This window comes from Hippocampus guttulatus, chromosome 14 (genome assembly GCF_054856545.1).
Source record: "Hippocampus guttulatus isolate MCC_2025c chromosome 14, RoL_Hgut_1.0, whole genome shotgun sequence".
Classification (NCBI taxonomy): Eukaryota; Metazoa; Chordata; class Actinopteri; order Syngnathiformes; family Syngnathidae; genus Hippocampus; species Hippocampus guttulatus.
Window position 1 is genome coordinate 2,240,164 of NC_141274.1, and position 18,368 is coordinate 2,258,531.

Here is an 18,368-nt window from a genome sequence, read left to right on the forward strand (position 1 = left end):
GAGTTTTAACAAGTTTTAAATTCGTTAAAATCTGCATTGTGTTCCAATTATTTTAAAACAGAGCATAGGATTTAGTATAACCTCTGAGGTTTTATTTTCTTTGACTTGCTCCCACCCAAAATGTCGAGATCTTATTTTTTTAAGTGAAAATTGGCGCCACCTTTTGGTAAGAATCGATACTACTGGTTTGTAAATAGAGTAGAGTACTGTACAGTACCTCATTTTTTTCCCCTCCATAAATATCCATTAAGTAAATTAATATCAGGGTGTCCCCCGCCTACTGCCCGAAGACGGCTGGGATAGGCTCCAGCACCCCCGCGACCCTAGTGAGGATCAAGCGGTTCGGAAAATGGATGGATGGATGGATATACAAAACAGAATCAAAACATGGAAATCAAGCCTTTATTTTTTTCAATCATTTTTGAGTAGTGTTAAGTGGCAGTAGTATTTTTACAGCTGATCAGTACTTTACTCAAGTCATTGTTTACAAAGTAAATGCATAAAAACATTTAAATTGAGCTTTTTTTCCTGCTTAAGAATAAAGCACATCAAAAGACAAGCTACAACAAAAATATCAAAAATGGCAAGAAGTACAGAAACTAAGTTGAATAAGCATTTTCAAATAAAAGACTACACTACAAAAAAAAAAAAAAGTATATTAAAATGGGTTGTTCCGAATATATTCAGGTATGCAAGGCTGTGAATTATAGTTAACGTAAGTTCAAAAAAAAAGAAAAACACCAGATCCAAACACTCATCCACGTCCAAATTCATATCCAATTCTTAAACATCCCAAATTCTCATATATGCAAGCAAAGACCTTTAAAAATGTTAAACTGTAAAATAGTTAATAAAAATCTATACTTGTAGTAATGACAAGATGTTGAATTAATAGTTGGCACTTGTGTTGTTGGATGAGAAGCCGTAGGAGTACGTAGATGAATAATCCACACTGCCTCTCCGAGACCCGCTTCTGGAGCTAGGCTTGGACCCAGACCGAGATCCCGGGTTGGAGACATTGTAAGGGCTGCTGAGTCCCTTTGATGACACGGACGAAGCCTGCAGCATCTTCATCCCGTTGCTCTCTTCGACCATGCAGCTATCCAAGGCTTCCTTGTAGGAGATCTTCAGCTTTGTCTTGGGACAGGTCAGGTTTTTCGGATAGTTGCGGGTATCCTGAAGTTTCTGCGCCCCAAGGCCATCCAGCCAACCTTTGCGGATGGCCTCCTCGATGGTAATGCGTTTTCCGCTGCTGGGTTCGACCAGGCCTCCAGTCAGGTACTGAAATTCCAGGAACCTCTGCCCGGCCTCGTAAGGTAGCCACGTCTCCTTCACCGCCTCTGCCGCGGACATCCTTCTCTTTGTCTTCACGTCCTCAAAACCAAGATAGGCTTTCTGCGCGGCCTTCAGCTTGCCGGCCATGGCTTCTTCAATCACACACTGATGGACAGCGTCCTGCAGTGTTAGTCTCTGCCCAGTTGCGGGGTTGATAATTCCTCCGGTGCTCGCCTGGGCCTCCAACAGTCTCTGTGCTGTGATGGTATCCAATATTCCTCTCCTGTGTGCTTCAGGAATGGTTATCTTCTCCAAAGTCTCGGTGTCGAATATGGCTCCCACGGGGCTCAGGTCATCAAAAAGCTCTGGGGGAGAGACTGTGATGGAAATACTGTTGAAGCGTTTACGAACGGTGGGAGAGGACGGTGCAGCCTGGGTGGGACTACTGCAGGTAATCACGTCTTCGGCACTGCTGGCTGAGATTGTCATATCGGTGCCGCTGCTCTTGCTGGAAATGTGGTCGGCAAACTGTGTCAAGGTTAAGGTTCCGGACCGATACTGATCCAGGGAGTTCTGGTCAATAATGCCACGCCGCATGCAGTCCTGAATGTCATATTGTGTCCCCGTCTTTTTGTCTACTATAACCAAGCGCGTTGAGCCGTCTGATCCTTTGATTGTGATTTCTTCCCACTCGCACTCCTGTTCTGACAAATCTAGAAAGGTGTCGTAGTCGATTAACTCGCGATGATAGGCCTCTCTCACTGACATCTCCAGATTAGTGTCTGGATCAACAATCACCACCCGCCTCTTGCGGAGGACATTACTTCGGCTCTCTTGAAATGCCTGTGCTTTCTTCTTGTCTTTAAGAGGCAGGAGTACAAGACCGGTCTTGGCATCCGTGATGCACCTCTCCTTTAGCTGAAGATAGGTTAGGTTCTCCTTTGTGTTTGGGTCAAAGAACCCTTTTGTGTCATCCCCTTCGTAGGTTAGGATCTCATTCATCTCCTCATCAAAATATCCTCGTTTATAAGCAACGGAAACGTCAATACGATGGCTCTGTTTTGGGTCAATGATCCCACCGCTGGCAATCTGAGCCTCGAGCAAACGGATTCCGTGGCCTTTCTCGATAAGCTCTTTCTCAATGGCCTGGAAAAGGGAGATGATCTTTCCTGTGGCAGGGTCAGTGTATCCAGTCACCGCCCTTTCTGCAGATAGCAACTTATTCTTAAATTCTTTTCCTACCAGGCCTCGCAGCGTGGCCTCTTCTACTGTCAAGAAGGTGTTGTTTACTGGGTCAACGATGAAGCCCGAGGCAGCTTGGGCTTCAAGAAGCTCCAAGGTGGTTCCCCTCATGAGCAAACCTTCCTTCATCGCCTGGTAAAAGGGCCATATTCTGTCATTGACCTCATCATAGATCCCTGCAATGCAGGTAGATCCGTAGAGGTAAGACCTCAGCTTATCCTCAATATCTTTGCTGGTGATCCGCCCTTCTTTAAGCCTCTGCAAATCGGTTTCATCGAGCAATTCAGAATTGATAAGCTCTGTCACAGAAACTTCCCCGCGGAGCCCCTTTACCGTCATGGGTTTGTCTGGGCCATGAAGCAAAAGTAAACCATGGACGGGTTCCACCGTACACTTTCTTCTAAGGTCACCATAGCTTGTCTTTTCTCCTGTTGTCGGATCCAGGTAGCAGGCGGGTCTTCTGTTCAAAGCTCTGTAGAGCTCCTCATCAATTAGATTGCGATCCAGGGCCAAGTCTTTTGGCAGGAACACACTCAGAACGGGGTCCAATATCCCCCCAACAGACTCCTGAGCCTGCAGCAAACGGAGTGCCGTCTCCTTGTCGATTCGGCCTTGTTTGCAAGCCTGGCCCGCAGACAACACTTTACCCGTGTAGGGATCTTTGAAACCAACACTCGCGGCTTCAGCTTTCACCAGGACGTCTCTGTCTTCTGTGTCCACAATCCCCCTGGAACAAGCGGTGTCCACGGGCATCTTGTCATTAAAAGCAGGGTCTGATATGTAGCCTGTTGCCGCCTGAGCCTCTAACAACATAAGTGCGCTCTCTGGGCTGAGGAAATTTCTGTTTTTTGCTTCAGTGAAGGCCATTTTGCCTTGAGAACCTGCCATCATACCGGCAATAATGCCTGTGCCCTTGAGATTCACTTGGATCTCAACGGCGACCTCATCCACTGTCTTTTTCCCCTGCAGCAGCAGCTCCAGAGTCGACTTGCTGATGATACCGCAGTCACAAAGCTGGTGGGCTGTGACTTTGCGACGCACCCCGTCAAATACAAGCTTCGAAGGGTCGATTGTGGCAACCTTCATATCCGTCTGGGTCTGTCTGTTCGACGTGCTCGGCCTTCTCTGCAACCTCTCAATCTCTCTCTGCAGTGCATCTCTCTTGAGACCTAGCTCTGTCACCTCCTTCTCAGAGCTCAACAACCTGCTCTTGTAACGTTCCTCAACAAGTCGAAGCTCTCTCATCAACCTCTCAATCTCATTCTTTAGACTCGACCTATCTTGATCTGTCTTGGACCTGTCTGATTCCCACTGCCTGAGCTGGGTTTCCTTCAGCTCGTACTGGCTCTTCAAAAGGGTGAAATCCTTGATAACTGTGTTTTTCTCGTCAATTAAGCGCTGCTTGTTGCGAAGCTCGGTCTCCAGGGAGTGTTTGATACGGGCCAGTTCATCTTCAAGGCGCTTTTGACGGTGTTTGTCCTGGTCCAGCAATTTAAGCTTTGAAAGCAAATCATCCCTCTCCAGTAGCACTTCACTGTACTTGCTTTGAGACTCGTGCACCATGATGGATGTCTGTGGAGATATGAGCAAATGCAAGATTAAAACATGTGAAGGGAGGTTGCCCAAAACCAAGTAGCTACGCGATCTCCACATACAGTGGACTTTCAGAACTCGGGGATTGAAGGGAGCTTGCCCAAAAACAAGTAGCGACGCCATCTATGTGTACAGTGGACTCTCAGAACTCAGTGATTGAGTGATTCAACCTAAAATTTTAAGTAAAACGTAGTCAAAGTAAAATACATTGTAAAATAATCAAATTAAAAAATAGATATTTCTCATTAATTCTACAGCGGGGGTTTTTTTCCTATAAGGAAAATTCATCTGAGTAAAATGAACAAACTACTGGAATGGATTCTGGTTGCGTTAAGTGGGTCCACTGTCATACTTTAACTCTGCATAAACAATTACGTACATACAATTTGTTTGAAAAGTGCCATATCGATAAAGTTTGATGGATGGATTGATTGAATTAGTACACGGTGATAATGAGTTAAAATCTGGAGTTGGTTATGGTTATAAGCACATGCGGATTGGAGCAGCAGCGGAGATTTATGACTAAACTCCCTAAACACACCATCTTGTGTTTGGCAATGTTGCATACATAAATGCTTGAGACTCCATAATTGTTCATGCAAAAGCAGAAAATTTGAAAAAAAAAAAAAAGTGGAATTAAGCAGAGGCGTTCCTTCGGTGCAATCAAAAATACCTCAAAGGACTGCTTTTGGAATTTGTCTATTTCGACCATAAGCTTTTCCCTCTCCTTGGTCAGGTCGTTGACGAGAGCCTGGAGCTCCGCTGTCCTCTTGCTGCTACTCTGAAGTTGGACATGCAAGGCTGAAATCTGAGATGCATTTTCTCCATCGGCAACATCCCTGCTCATCATCAACCGATCCCTCTCCTGCATAAGGACCCTCAGCTCCTCCTCCCGCATCAATTTCTCCTTTGTCAGGTTCTGAGCCTGAGCCTTCAGACGTTCGATTTCAACGGTGCATTCGTTGAGGTGGCGGCTCTTGTCCTCGATGGTTTTGTACAGACTTTCATTTCGCTGGTTGAACTCCACAATCTGGAGTTGATCGTGGTGGAGCTTCTGTTTCAATGTCTTCAGTTCGCCGATCACAGCTGCCAGTTCATCTTTGGTGACTTTGTGCTCCCTGTGGCTCTTATCCAGAGCATCCTGAAGAGCTCTGAGATCCTGCCCGTACTTTCTTTCAGAGTTCGAAGCCTCGACCTGAATCGACTTGAGGCTTGTGATGGTGGTGGTGTACCCTTTGCACGTCTGTGTCACCCTCTCTAACTCCGACTCCAGCCTCTTCCTGCGTGTGAGCTCGTCTTGGGTTGCCTTCTTTTGCTTCTCCATATCGGCTCCCATGGCATCCAGAGCGCATTGGAGTTCCCGGATGTGGCTCTGGAGCCTCACGGCACTCTGCTCTGCCTTGTTGCGGTCACTGGTCTGCTTCTCCAGCTCCACTCGGGTGATGCGGATTTCCTTCTCAGACAGTTTAAGCTTGTTAATTGTCTCCAGACAGGAGGCGTTGGTCGCCTTTAGCTCTCCCTCAGACTGTTTCAGGAGATTGATTTCCAATTCCAAGGCCCTCCTCTTCTTCGCTTCTTCTTCAATGTCACGTGTAAGCATGCTGATCTGACGACCTTTTTCTTGAATATTTTTGGTGGCCTCCTTGAGTTTGAGCTCATCGTCATCTCTCTGCTGCGTGAACTTCCTGATTTGCACTTCCAGCTCACTCCGCATCCTTGTCTCTTGGGTCAATGATGACCTCTGCTGGTTAGTCTCCATCTGCGCTCTGTTTTTTTGCTCTTCGGCGTGGGCAATGGACAGTTTGAGTCTACGGAGCTCGTCTTCGAGATCTCTCTTCTCTCCGGTGAGCTTCTCGTACTGCCGCCTCAGTTCGGCTGAGTCCTCTTCCTTCTGCTGCGAGGCTTTCAGGACAGTGGTCTTGGTGACGTGGATCTGGGTCTCGTACGTTTGCTTAAGTTGATTGACCTCCTGGGTGCACTGTGTTCTTACCTTTGAAACATCTGACTCGGCACTGCGGCGACGTGCCGCCTCCTCCTCCAGCAGTATCTTCAGCCTCTCCATCTCTCGTTCCTTGTCATTGACAGTTTTTTCCAAGTCAATCTTGAGCCAGTTAAGCTCGTCCAGCTCTTTCTGTCTGCGGCGAACGGCCGCCTCATATTCTTCTTGTTGGCTAGTGTAGCGCTCTTCGGCCAGCCTCTTTTTCCTCTTTTCTTCCTCCAGTTGGTACTTGATGCGGTTGAGCTGGTCAGTCAGCTCTTGGATCTGGCCGTGGGTACCTTCCAGGCTCTCCTTGGCGACAGATACTTGAATGGATGTGGTTCTCTTGACTTCCTCCAGAGAAATGAGCTGGTCTTTTGACTGGCTGAGCTCCAGCTTGAGGCGGGCCAACGCATCTTCCAGAGACTTGTTTTTCCCGCCACTATCCCCAAGCTGTTCCTTGAGGCGTCTAATTTCCTCCTCCAGCAGCTCGATCTTGGTGTTCCTAATCTGAGGAGAGAAAACCCGTTTAGATAGGCTTGATAATTTCTCTTCGGTCATCCAGCATACCAAGTACTAAAAAGTCCTGAAAGTTACCTTCAGCTCTTCCATGTTCTTCAGCAACTCCCCAAGAAACTTGTAGTAGTCACCTGAGCGAGTGAGGAGCTCGATGTACTGGGATTGGATGTTCGACGCCTGATGGTAGACAGAATTTCTAGAATCAATTTTCCAGTAGTATTGAACTAGACACCTATTTTGTGGGCGTTTATTGAAAACACAGGATTACAGAGTGTCCTTGGTTTACGAAGGGAAATCCCTTCCTATGGTGATGATTTAGCCAGACTATGTACATCAACTGTAACACCACGTAGTGTATAATTGACCTAGTTAAAGTTGTATTCCCAGTAAATATTTGTATTAATGAACTATAGAACTGTGAATTATAATTAACAATACAACTAGAAAAGGGCATTTAAAATATACAGTTATGTGAAATAATATAAGATTTTAAAAAAACAGAGACACAGCTCTGAGTATGATACGGTGGTACCTCTACTTACAAATGTCTCTTCGTATGAAATTTTCAAGTTACGAAACGCCTCAACAGGAAAATATTGCTTCTTGTTACAAAAGAAATGTCAAGATACGAAAGGTAAAAATACAGTCTGCGCTGCTAATCGCAACTCTGAGTTTCCTGAACGCAACATACTTATAGCTGCTCTGCCATTGGCTATTACCGAGCATCATCCTGGCATCCCATTGGCTAAGAGGGACCTCTACCGAATGTGTCTGTGTGTGTAGATAGATAAATAGATTGATATGCGTCTCTGCAGCGTCCTCACCATTCGCCCCTGCGGGCCATGAGGTGTTCCGATAGTTTTACGTAAATGTGAATCACCCAGAAAAAGTGTTCACCAGTCCAGCGATCGCTCACTATGCTGATGTTTGCCTTGGACATTCAAAGGATTGGTAAAAGCCGACAAAAGCAAACGTCCTCAGATCGGTTCTTTACAAAAAAACACTTCCGAGAGAGAACATGAACTAAAGAGGGCAAAAAACCATGAGGACGCAGTTAAAAGTTCAACGACGACCATTTTTATTCTTTCATCTATTTCTTTGTTTTATGCACGACTCTCATTTATTGTGCAATAATCTAATTGTAACATGTACCTGTTACATATTTTGATGCATCTTTATGCTTTAGAAAACATTTATGTCAGAATTTTGGTGTTATCGGAACGAATTAGGGCATGGACATGGAAAACACGTCTCTACTTACAAAATTTTCTAGCTGGGAAATTTCTTCCAGAACCAATTAATTTCCTAAGTAGAGGTACCACCGTATATGGCAGTTGTACACCACAACAAAATGTGAATCCTTTCATTTGTAATATCTTTCTAAAGCCAGATTTGGGATAAATCATTCTCATCATGCAAGTGTACTTAATGAAGCGACCAATGAGTGTGGAGTGCTGTGACTCAACAACTAAAACATGATGAATACCTCCTGTCTTATAACAGCAGCGGGCGACTTCAGCATGGTTCTCTTGATCGGAATATTAAGGAGCGTTTCCAGGCCGGAACTGTAGGAAGCGAGCTGCAACTCGTAGTCCTGAAAACACGACACACAGTCAGAAGAGAGGGGAAAGATTCATCTAGTAGCCCACGAATCTTTTTTTTTTTTTTTTTTGTCTTTAAGAGCACACATTTGAAGCCCGACCAACCTTAATGGAGGCGGCGCAGGTGTCTGCATCTTTCTGGACATCCTCCACCTTGTCTTTCTTTCCTTTGATTTCACCGTGAAGTATCTACGGAGAGGTTGTTCAGTTAAATGAGACTTTTCCATTTTGGGGACTATAGACGAATGTAAAGAAGGAAGCAGGGGTGGAAATATGCCTTCTGCTGGTTGAGGTAGTCCATGACCATCTGGATGTTAGTGAGTTTAACATTCTGAAGGCCGTCCTGGCGCTTCCGGGCATTGTTTATCCACTGGTCAGTGGAAGTGCTGTTCTGCTGGTAATTTTTCAGCTGCTTCTCGTGCTTCTCCAGATCCCACAATCTGAAAGAGGAAAAGCGTGGGAGGAGGAAGGATGAAGGGATGTTTTTGAGCCTCCTCCTTCCAAGAAGCCAAACAAAAAAAATCAAATGTGACGTTGTACTAACCTGGTATCGATTTGGGTTTGGATGCGGCGCCAGCGGTCAGACAGTTGACCCACCACTTCTGCGTATTTGGACAAGTCCACGTCGCACCTGTGGAAGGACTCCGAGACTTGACCGTTCCATTGAACCGCTTTGGCTAGCTCCGACTCCATCGCGGTCAGCAAGTCTTTTTTGTGCTCCAGCTCGATCTTCATTTGCTTTGAAGTAAATAAATACAAATCTGACATCATTTGAAATATCGGAAAATGTAATTGAGTAGATTCCTGATTGAAATTACATTTCTAAGAACAGATTCACACAGACACAGGTTTTATAACTGATTTCACAATGCCTCGCTAATATTCCATATGCAAACCACCTGTGACACGGCACGCATTCTTCTTTGAATTTATTGTGCCGTGTCCAATTCTTCTTTCCAGATGGTGCATTTTTATTGAAATTCCTCCCGCTCCCGTTTGACTGTTTTCTATTGCTCATCCTACCATACTTCATTTTATATTGTTCTTGTAACCCTGCAAGGTGATTTTTGTGACATGAAAGGGGCCGAAATGAAATGCTTGGTTCTTAACCTGTTTTTTTTATTTCTGGTCAAAGGAAGGAAAGGAAGTCAAAATGTGTAAAAACCTTCAGAGTGCTCTGGTAGTTGTCCAGTTCTCGCGGGTCCAGTGAGGTGGTTTCTTTTTCCGTCAGGCGGGCCTCATGGACTTTGACAACATCTTCAACCTGGAGAAGGGTCTCAAGCAAGGACTTCAGCGCTGACACTCTGTTGGCAATCACATGACATCATCGATTTAAACAACACTGAAGTGAATGCGTCCTTTTTGTTGTATTTCTTTTTCCAGGATGAAAGCGTACCTCTGGATGTAAGCTGAGTAGAGACCCTGCAGACCCCCAAGTTTCTGGCTGATGATTTCCAGCTCTGAGCGCAGGAACTTGGCTTGCTCTGAGTCGGGAGGGATCCCTTCCAGCTGCTTTAGAATCTTCTCTCTGAGGCGCAGGTATTCATCGTGAATGGAGTCCAGATCTTGGTGCACCAACTGGACAAGAACATTGTAGGGCACATTAAATCCAGCCTTGTCATTTTCAGAGTAAACCCTCGACTGGTCATCAGGTGATCATACGGTACATATAGACCAGCGATGGGCAACTTAAATGCTGCAGGGGGGGCACGCTTTTTAATCGGCGGTACTCGGTTACAAAGGACCACAGACTTCCGAGCCAGTTGCCCATCCCTGATATAGACAAACAAGCGCTCAAACTCGCATTCCCAACTGTGGACAATTTAGAGTTTCGAGCAGGGGTGCCTAAGTCCAGTCGCGTAGAACCCCTATCCAGCCTGTTGAAGCCTGATTCCAACGATCAGCTCATCAGCAAGCTTTTCAGAAGCCTGATAACGACACTGATCATTGGAATCAAGTGCGTTGGAGCAGGGAGACATCTGAAACTGGACACGGGCTCTCGAGTACCGACTTAGCCACCACTGGTCTAGAGCCCATAGATGCCACAAAGTGCTCAGCTCACTTCAACATAGTTCCTTGGCACCGAGATGGAATACGATTGCAGCAAAGCAGTACTTTTTGTTTAAATTAAGCTCATCAGCTCATTCCTCGTTCCTTTACATCAAGTTGCAACAAGATGGCAGCAAAGCAATGCTTATTGCTTTGAGTGAGTGACTTACTGCGGTTAACCGTGTTTACAAATTTACTCCCATATGCAGGGAAAAGCCACACAGGAGATCATATCAACTCCAAAGAGGGACGGCCAGACCCGAGATTCAAACCGCAACCTCAAAACTGTGAGGCAGAAATGCTAAGCCCTTGGCTATCGCTCTGCTCCAGCATTTTCAAGTGCTTGCAATTGTTGCCATTTACCTACAAAGTGATTCGTGCCATACCTGCAGTTGTTCGATGTGCACTAAGCACTCTTGCAGGCTGTTTTCCCCCGAGCAAATGTGCAGATGGCCGGTGAGTCCGGTCTCGGCCAGCTCCAGCCTCCTTCGCAGCTCCTGCAGACTATTGAGCAGCAGGATGCTGAGGGCCTGGATTTTGGGAGGCGCGGGTTTGCTTGGCTCCTTATCCTCCTCTTCAAATGCAAAAGAAGAAAAAAATTGTGATGTTAGTTATAATCAAATCAAATCAAGCTGTAGGTCATTGATGGCGAACCAGACAACTCACTGTAACCGGTCAGCTGGACAACCAGGGTATCATAATGGTTCTGGGCTTGATCAAAGTGGCCCTGGATGGTGAGTTTATCCTCTTCCCCGAAAAGGTCACAACCTTGACTGGTACGCAGAAACTCTTGGTAGTGGGTCTCCAGTCTTTTGATGATGCTACGGTACTCCTCGGGGCGCATTTTCGATATCTGCCAGGCAAACGACGACACGGGAGGTGAGCAAAAATCGGCCTAATTGTTGGAGTGGAGTCGAGGTTGTAATACGTTACCATGGAGAATGTGAGAGAGTTGATGTAGTTGATGTCCTTGAGGCAGTACTGCCACGAGATGAGGCTCTTGATGTTAATGTACAGCTGATTCCAGATAGCCAGGATGGCCTCATAATATTGCTCGTTCCTTAGGGAACAACCGCGTTTGAAGCATAAGAACAGACACGACGACTACAACACCAAGGCAGTAAACATGCGCTTGATAAAGCGCAAGTCAAGCCAGAATTTTCTTGGCAATGAATGTTCTATGTTCTACCCTTCTCAGGGGGGGGGCTGCCATTTTGCCCTGTGCTGACGACCGCTAGCAACTGAAATTGATGTCGATGTGCATTTGTTAGCGACTGCTCTTACTTGTTGGCCAGGCCGATGCTGAGGGGATTCGGCGGGGGGATCAGCAGACACACGGAGGGAATCAACATGTCCAGACCTCCTGGGCCAGTCACGAGCCACTTGCTGCGCTGCGTGTTGTCTTTCAGGATGCCCTCATTCCCTTTGAGGATCCCTTTCTAAAAAAAACAATTTCCAACAAACCACATCGAAGACATACTGCAAATTAAAAATCTTGACGAAGGCTTTCCAGATTGCTATTTATTTTGTCATTATACTGTCATGCAATGACATAATGACTGAAATACTTGTTATTTTTGCACTCAAGATTCCCTGACTGTTTTGGATAGAATCACACCTAAGGTGGTCAGGGTCTGTGTTGAACAGCCACTTCAGTTCCCAAATATGGTTCATTGCCCTTGGAGGACCCACCTGGTCCTGCTTGAAGTCACACAATGCCTGGACCATGATGGGGTTGTTGGTTGCTGTCGGTTCCTCTGGGTTGCGGGGCTTCAGCCTCACAATAGTCTTGGACTTGTTGACCAGGCTTTGAACCTGTCTCTTATTCTCCATGATTCGTTCCTTCTCTTTCTATAGGCAGTGAAAAGTGTGATTGGTGCATCCCATCCGAAAAATATTTTTTTTAAATCACAAACTAGAGAAACAAGTATTCAAAATCAAGTTGGAATATGTCCCAAAGGAATTTTGTATGTGCGCATTAGTACCTCCAAGAGTTTCAGGAGCTCCACAAGGTTTTCCAGTGGGGTGTTTTTGTTGCACTTGAACTTGGTCTGGACGTTCTCGCGGTCCTTTTTCAACTTCTCATAGGTCTCATTCGCCTCTCTGAAAAACTAAGCAGGAGATTTTTTTTTAAAAACACGTTTTTAGCATCTCCTGTCAGTTTTGACCATATACGACGAAGCCATTCAGGTGCTATTTTACTTGGCTGTAGGCTGCATTCTCCTTCAGATGAAGGTGAATACACTTGGTGATCTGGAGAAGCCAGCTCCACTGGGTCTGCAAGGTATCCATGTAGGCCTGAGGGCAGATACGCACAGAAAACCATCAAGAGGATCCAGCATGGACGACACTCACAACAGATAAAATTAGCACTTCCGAGGCCTATTTTGTACCCCCAATTATATAATAGGCGTCATACTCAGTCACATGTGCTGTCATATTGTTTCCTCGGCAATGCCTCACTGACCCACACATATTAGAGAAAGTACAGAGGGATCCGGAAGCCGGAAAAAAAAAACTCACTTCAATCTTATCCGAGGCTGGATGGTTGTTGCTCAGGAGGCCGTCTGCTTTCACCTTCAGCTTGTTCAGCTCCTTCTCTTTCTCCTCCAGATCTTTCATCAGCCTCTGTGTGAAGAAGAGGATCGAGGTGCCATGTCCCAAACGGTCCACCAAGTTGGGGAAGCGGCAAGAGAGCAAAACGTACAGAGTAGCTCTCTTGCTTCTTGGGGATGTACTGCTCGATGTTTTTGTCTCCCCAGTCAAAGACCAGTTCCTCTTCCTCCTTCTCGTTCACCCACATGATCGCGCGAGAGATTTCCTCAATGATGCTTTGCAGCTCGCGCAGCTGATTCACTCGGTTGTGTGACATTTTCTGCAATGAAACGCGCAGTAAATCAATTCAATCGATTCCCCAAAACCCCCGAGCACTTTTGCTTATCAAAGATTTTCTTCCTACCTGCAGGCTGTCCCATTCTTGTTCCATGATGTAAAGGTTGGACTTGTCACCCCTCATGCCCTAAACACAAGTCCTTTTTTTTAATTCATTGTTAAAAATGACCTCAGTTAAGAGGCGCTTCAAAAGACTGACAAACAAAAGGTCACAGAAGAGTGAAGCAGACCACGGTTACGTACCAGTTCGTCCCGGGCGCGGTCTACTTCCTGGCTCCTTTGAATAGTGCTGTGGAATTTGTTGTGGCTCATGATTTGTTTTTCGATGGTGGCCGAGTCTTCCCCCCAAGGAGCCGTCTGAATCATGCGCTGCAAGTTTAAGAATAACGTTAATAAGTTTGTGAATGTGAATGTGCATGTGTGTGTGCGCGTGTGTGCGTATGTCTACATTTTAAATAGTTTAAAATATATATATATATATATATATATATATATATATATATATATATATATATATATATATATGTGTGTGTGTGTAAAACGTGTAAACTTTAACTTTCATTGCATCGCATTGTACAAATGTACCTCATGAATTTTTCCAAACTGTAGCCTTCTCCCTTTTGTCCTCTAGGTGGCAGTCTATGGCCAACCCATCTTAACATGCAGTCGCAAGGAGGAAACTATTCCAACTATGCCCCTCTTTGTTCAGCTCTGGTCTTTTGATAAGAACAATCTCTGCCTGTCCCTGCACTTTACTACCATTTTTTTTCCACTCTCTCTTCTCTTTTGAGTCTTTGTTCGCACGCCACTCCCTTCTTCCTTGCTTACTGGGCTGAAGCCACACATGACGGCCTCTTTCACCAGCACCACTAAAACGTCTTCGTAAAAAAGCAGTCAGACCAAATCAGGTGTTATGTTAGTGTCAGCAAACAGCATTATGGGTGAGGTTTTGAAGAGGGCAGGAGGGCGTTTTCCCATAAGCATGTCGACCTGCCCTGTTCTTCCAACATCTGTCTGATAAGTGCCACAATTCACACTCAGTTACTGTTCTTTTTCGGCCTCCCCCTCGCAAACACATCGCTTCGTTCCCTTCAAACTAATCCGCCATATTCCCCTTCCCACGTCATTGTTGCACTCCTCGGCCTCGTTCACCGGCGGATCAGGTTTTGGCAGTGTGTCAATATGGTTTCGGTTACCAACAGGTCAGTGGGAGTGATAGGGAGAGTGCGCACCCTCCTCCTCCAACTCCTAGACTCATACATGCAATTATCCACGCAGCTTGTGCAACTTGGAATATGTCTTACGTGTTGCAACAACGCCATCTTCGAAGTTGTGCAAAGCTTTGAACATCTCTGATGCACGGGAAGGCCCCACAGACACTCGCAAACAAACTAAACTAAACTAAAAAAAAAAAATCATGTCTTGTCATCCCGAAATAATCAGAGCACATCACAAATAGAAACAGCAATGTAACTATATAATACAGTTTATTGTCTGTTTTTATTTTTGCTTTGTTTTGCTTTGCTGTCTGCGGCCAGGTTGGCATTGCAAATGAAGATCTGTCCAATCTGGATTAACAAAGGGAAAATAAATAACATAAAAATAAAATAATATTTATTTTTAAATGCTACCACAAGCTAGGCACTCGTCGCTATTTCTTGTGGAAGAGCTGACTGGCAGTAGTTGATCAGATTTATTCATTTTTAAAATTAAAATGTGTTCATATTGGTCTGTCTACTTACTTATTCATTTATATGTCTATTTTTTTACTTTTCCTGTGGTGTTGAGAGCCATTTTGTTTGTGATAATGGTTAGCACTGTTGTAAAATTGAAATGGGGAAATAAGTTAGCATTTAATGGCAAAATAATGTATTTACAAATATTCGCCAGTGTAGCAATTTTGACAAACTTTAAAAACCATTAGCACGCTATTTAGTTGTAGTAGTATTTAGTAGTGTGTGCGTGTGTATGCGTGCACCATGCCATGCATTTGTGTGTGGGCATGTATGTACATTACATCTTCGCTTTTACTTCTAAATTTGAATGATCATCTTTTGTGACACTGTAGACTTCAAAGTGACACTCAATAACAAGCTGATGGTCACAATCAATTTTCAGAGGTCTGCCATTGTTTTGCTATGTGGTGATCTCATCCAAAAGAGACCCAATGCTGCCATCTGCTGGCCATAGTTGGTGTTTTTTTTGTTTGTTTGTTTATTTTTTTACTTTCTAATACTCAAACTAGAGTTGGCCGTGACTTTTCTTTGTTCGTTCACATAAAAAAAAATGTTGATCCCAGCTGCCGTCACTGACTTGACAATGGCGCTCAAAGAGTTAAAGCGGAAGTAACATTTTGTTTCTCAACATTTGCACTCCAAACACCAATTGATGTCTTTAATGTCTTACCTTCTGCTGGCTAATCCAGGCCATTGCGTCTTTAAAGAGCCTCCCTCCTTCGGCAGCGCCCAGACTGCTGACCGTGTTCCGTTTGATGGTCATGGTGCCTATTAGTTGCTGTTGGACACCGCCATACATGTGCTCCAGCTGGTTTACACTGCAAGTTTAAAATGAGAGGAATGACATATTCAGTCTGACCAAGAATATCCAAATTGTTCGTTGCACATAGAAGGTAGACGCTTTTTTTGGTTTACCTGGAGAAGACGTCGTTGGGGATGCGCATTTGCTGCAGGTCCATTCCGTACGTCCTCAAGAGCTCCATATGATCGGACGCCATCATCAGCATCTTCTCGGCCTCCGCCGGTGGTCCGCCCTGGCAGGACAGCCGCAATAAATCAACGCGAGCCACATTCTCCGCTTTTCCCGCGACCACCCCTACCAGATTGGTATGTCAACAAGCCATTTTATCACTGTAGTGCAGTCACCAACTGACCACTAATCTGCTTTGTGCTCATTTCTAGCAATCGGGGCGCTCATGTCGAGGAGAGTACTCACACTCTGCAGGATCATCTTTGCTCTTTGCAGGTACTCATGACTCATGGCTTTCAGCTGCATTACTTTCTCTTGAATGTCCTCCACACTGCAATGCGACAAAGCAATAAATATTCCCGTTTTGACAGACAGCTTTCATTAAAACGGTTCGCGAGACAATTGCTACGGCTCTCAGGTTAGGAGGTTATTGCACCTAATCCATCCATGTCACCATTTCCCAACCATTATCGAGCAGTGACCCGTTTTTACATCAGGAAAAAACTGTCAGTACACCACCACACCCAAAAAAAAACCTTTATCGGTAAATAGGAATTAAGGCAAACCATTTGTATTGAATAGATAATTTTGGGACCAGTTCAGTAAAACCGAGTAATGTCCCGTGGCATGCTTGATGATCGCTCAAGGCACACGAACGTGCACCAACTGGTCGGAAAACACTGATCTGGGTTACTATGAGTGCCGGTCGTGGATTATTTATTTAATATTTAACGTCGAGGAAGTTTTCGTAGCCATTCCAAAGAACACAAAAGGTTGTTCTAATTAAAAAACAAGAACATACATTTATTCACATGAACACACACACACACACATTCTCCATGGAATTGATGTGAAGGCTTAAACAATTAAAAAAAAAAATCATTCCAAAAATAGTAATACGCTGTTATTAAGTATACAAAAGATGACCTTATGTACATTTTACCCTTCAACCTCTGTTTGATAAAACTTCATAGTAACTATTGAAGAGGTTGAACACACATGAATATTTTAGAAGTTGGCAGAAAGTGATAAAGCCTGATGATTTATTTTGTTTAATGCACTGAGAACACAGTCATATCTGGTTCTGTGACTATCATCATAAAACACTGATCTTAAGTCCCACAAAGTTGATGGTTGCGGGTTTTTTTTTCTTTTTTTAACATTTGAGGCTTTTTCAACGATCACTGTATAAATAAAATTACGCAATACCAACAAACAACAGTGTTATTTATGCTCTAAAGACATTCTAGGTTAGATTTTAACATTTTATCATTCTAACTTCAAACCTTCAGATTTGTTTCTTTTATGCGTACTGAGCAAACGGGTCTAGTGTCATATGTGGTTCAGTGGTTATCAAAAGTCTCTAAATAATGACATTGGCTTGACCTTTTTATTGTATGAATAAAAAATATATACAAATAGAGTCGACTGAAATGCTCAAATTCTGAAAGAAGGCTTTGTTAATAAAAGAGGAATAAACTATCGGCCACAATTTGCAAACGTCCAAAAGTCTGCGTGAGATCACCCAAGAGGGGAATTAGGGAGGGGCGTTCCAAGCATTTCCTCTGTTGTGGTCAGAACCTTATGCAAGAACATTCTCTGGAATCAAAGTCACCGCATAATCATTACGATACCGATTTTTTTTTAAAAACATGCTGATTCAGCACAGCTCCTACAAGGACTATGCCGTTTTTTTTTGTTGTTGTTGTTATTACTACGACTACTTTCGCTCTTGGTTGTAATTCTAATAGCCTTGTAATAGAGCAGTAACAGCATTCAAAAAAAATTAATGTGCCTTGGAACGATTATGTTTGATGAAGTTTGAGCGAATGCAACAGGTGATTTTGTCGCAACTTACCTTATGACACCTCCCCCGCCGCCGCCGCCGCCAGCTCCCATGCTAACTTGCATTTTGCGTCCGCCGGTGCCTCCTCCGCCGTGCATGGAAGACCTGGAGTAGGTAGTCTTGTGCGTCGTGTAGCCGCCGTCCGCCATCTGGTAGTCCCCACCTTGGAAACCGTTCCCAGACGCGAAAACGTCGTTCCTCATGTAGCTTGACGACGACAAGTCCGGTCGGGAATTACTGCGCTGGCCCATAGACGCCAGTCTGGACGTGGAGCCGCCGAACATACTCATCTCGGCACTGGGAGGGGGGTTATTTATTTATTTGTTTTGGTATCGGAGGGGGAAGTCAACCAGAGAGATTTTGTTGATTATGGGGACAGACCGTGCACCCTTTTTTGCCCCCGGTAGCCGTCTCCTGGTGCGCTGAGTTCGGTCTGCTGGGAAGAGGCGGAAGCTGAGCGCTTTTGGATCGCAAAGAAACCACACCTTTGACTGTGTGTGTGTGCGTGTGTCTGAGTGTGCGTGAGTGTGTGTGTGTGTGTGCGCGCGTGCGTCTGTGCGTGTTTGCAAAACACTCCCCACTCTTGCGCTGTCGCTGACAGGAATGAGGACTGAACTCACTCACTGACAGTGACATTCTACTGGTTGGCTCATTGCACGTCCAAGAC

The 18,368-nt window shown here is 44.9% G+C and overlaps 1 protein-coding gene across 2 annotated transcripts; it reads right to left on the bottom strand.

Annotated features, from left to right (window-relative positions):
- Window positions 1–388: 388 nt before the first annotated feature.
- On the bottom strand, window positions 389–18,152 carry dspa (desmoplakin a). Of its 2 annotated transcripts, none has more exons than XM_086128436.1 (24): window positions 17,714–18,152; window positions 16,102–16,186; window positions 15,801–15,919; window positions 15,556–15,703; window positions 13,393–13,518; window positions 13,217–13,276; window positions 12,965–13,132; window positions 12,781–12,885; window positions 12,460–12,555; window positions 12,243–12,368; window positions 11,950–12,108; window positions 11,542–11,696; window positions 11,191–11,317; window positions 10,924–11,110; window positions 10,644–10,831; window positions 9,605–9,786; window positions 9,374–9,512; window positions 8,753–8,946; window positions 8,486–8,648; window positions 8,314–8,397; window positions 8,094–8,201; window positions 6,686–6,784; window positions 4,784–6,598; window positions 389–4,089 (listed from the first exon to the last, which is right to left on the bottom strand). In XM_086128436.1, the coding sequence occupies exons 1-24, from the start codon at window positions 17,989–17,991 to the stop codon at window positions 889–891; spliced, it is 8,112 nt and encodes a 2,703-aa protein (XP_085984562.1). In that variant the 5' UTR covers window positions 17,992–18,152; the 3' UTR covers window positions 389–888. The 2 variants fall into 2 exon arrangements, with proteins under 2 accessions (XP_085984562.1, XP_085984563.1); XM_086128437.1 differs by having other exon boundaries at window positions 6,101–6,598; window positions 17,714–18,151.
- Window positions 18,153–18,368: the final 216 nt, after the last annotated feature.

What these genes read in the sequence shown, in the direction of transcription:
- dspa (XM_086128436.1), bottom strand. Translation starts at nt 17,991, where the DNA reads ATGAGTATGTTCGGCGGCTCCACGTCCAGACTGGCGTCTATGGGCCAG. An exon ending in GGCGGGGGAGGTGTCATAAG is followed by an intron (nt 16,187 to 17,713) that starts GTAAGTTGCGAC and finishes GTCGCATTGCAG; the next exon opens with TGTGGAGGACATTCAAGAGA. An exon ending in AAGAATGGGACAGCCTGCAG is followed by an intron (nt 13,133 to 13,216) that starts GTAGGAAGAAAA and finishes GTTTCATTGCAG; the next exon opens with AAAATGTCACACAACCGAGT.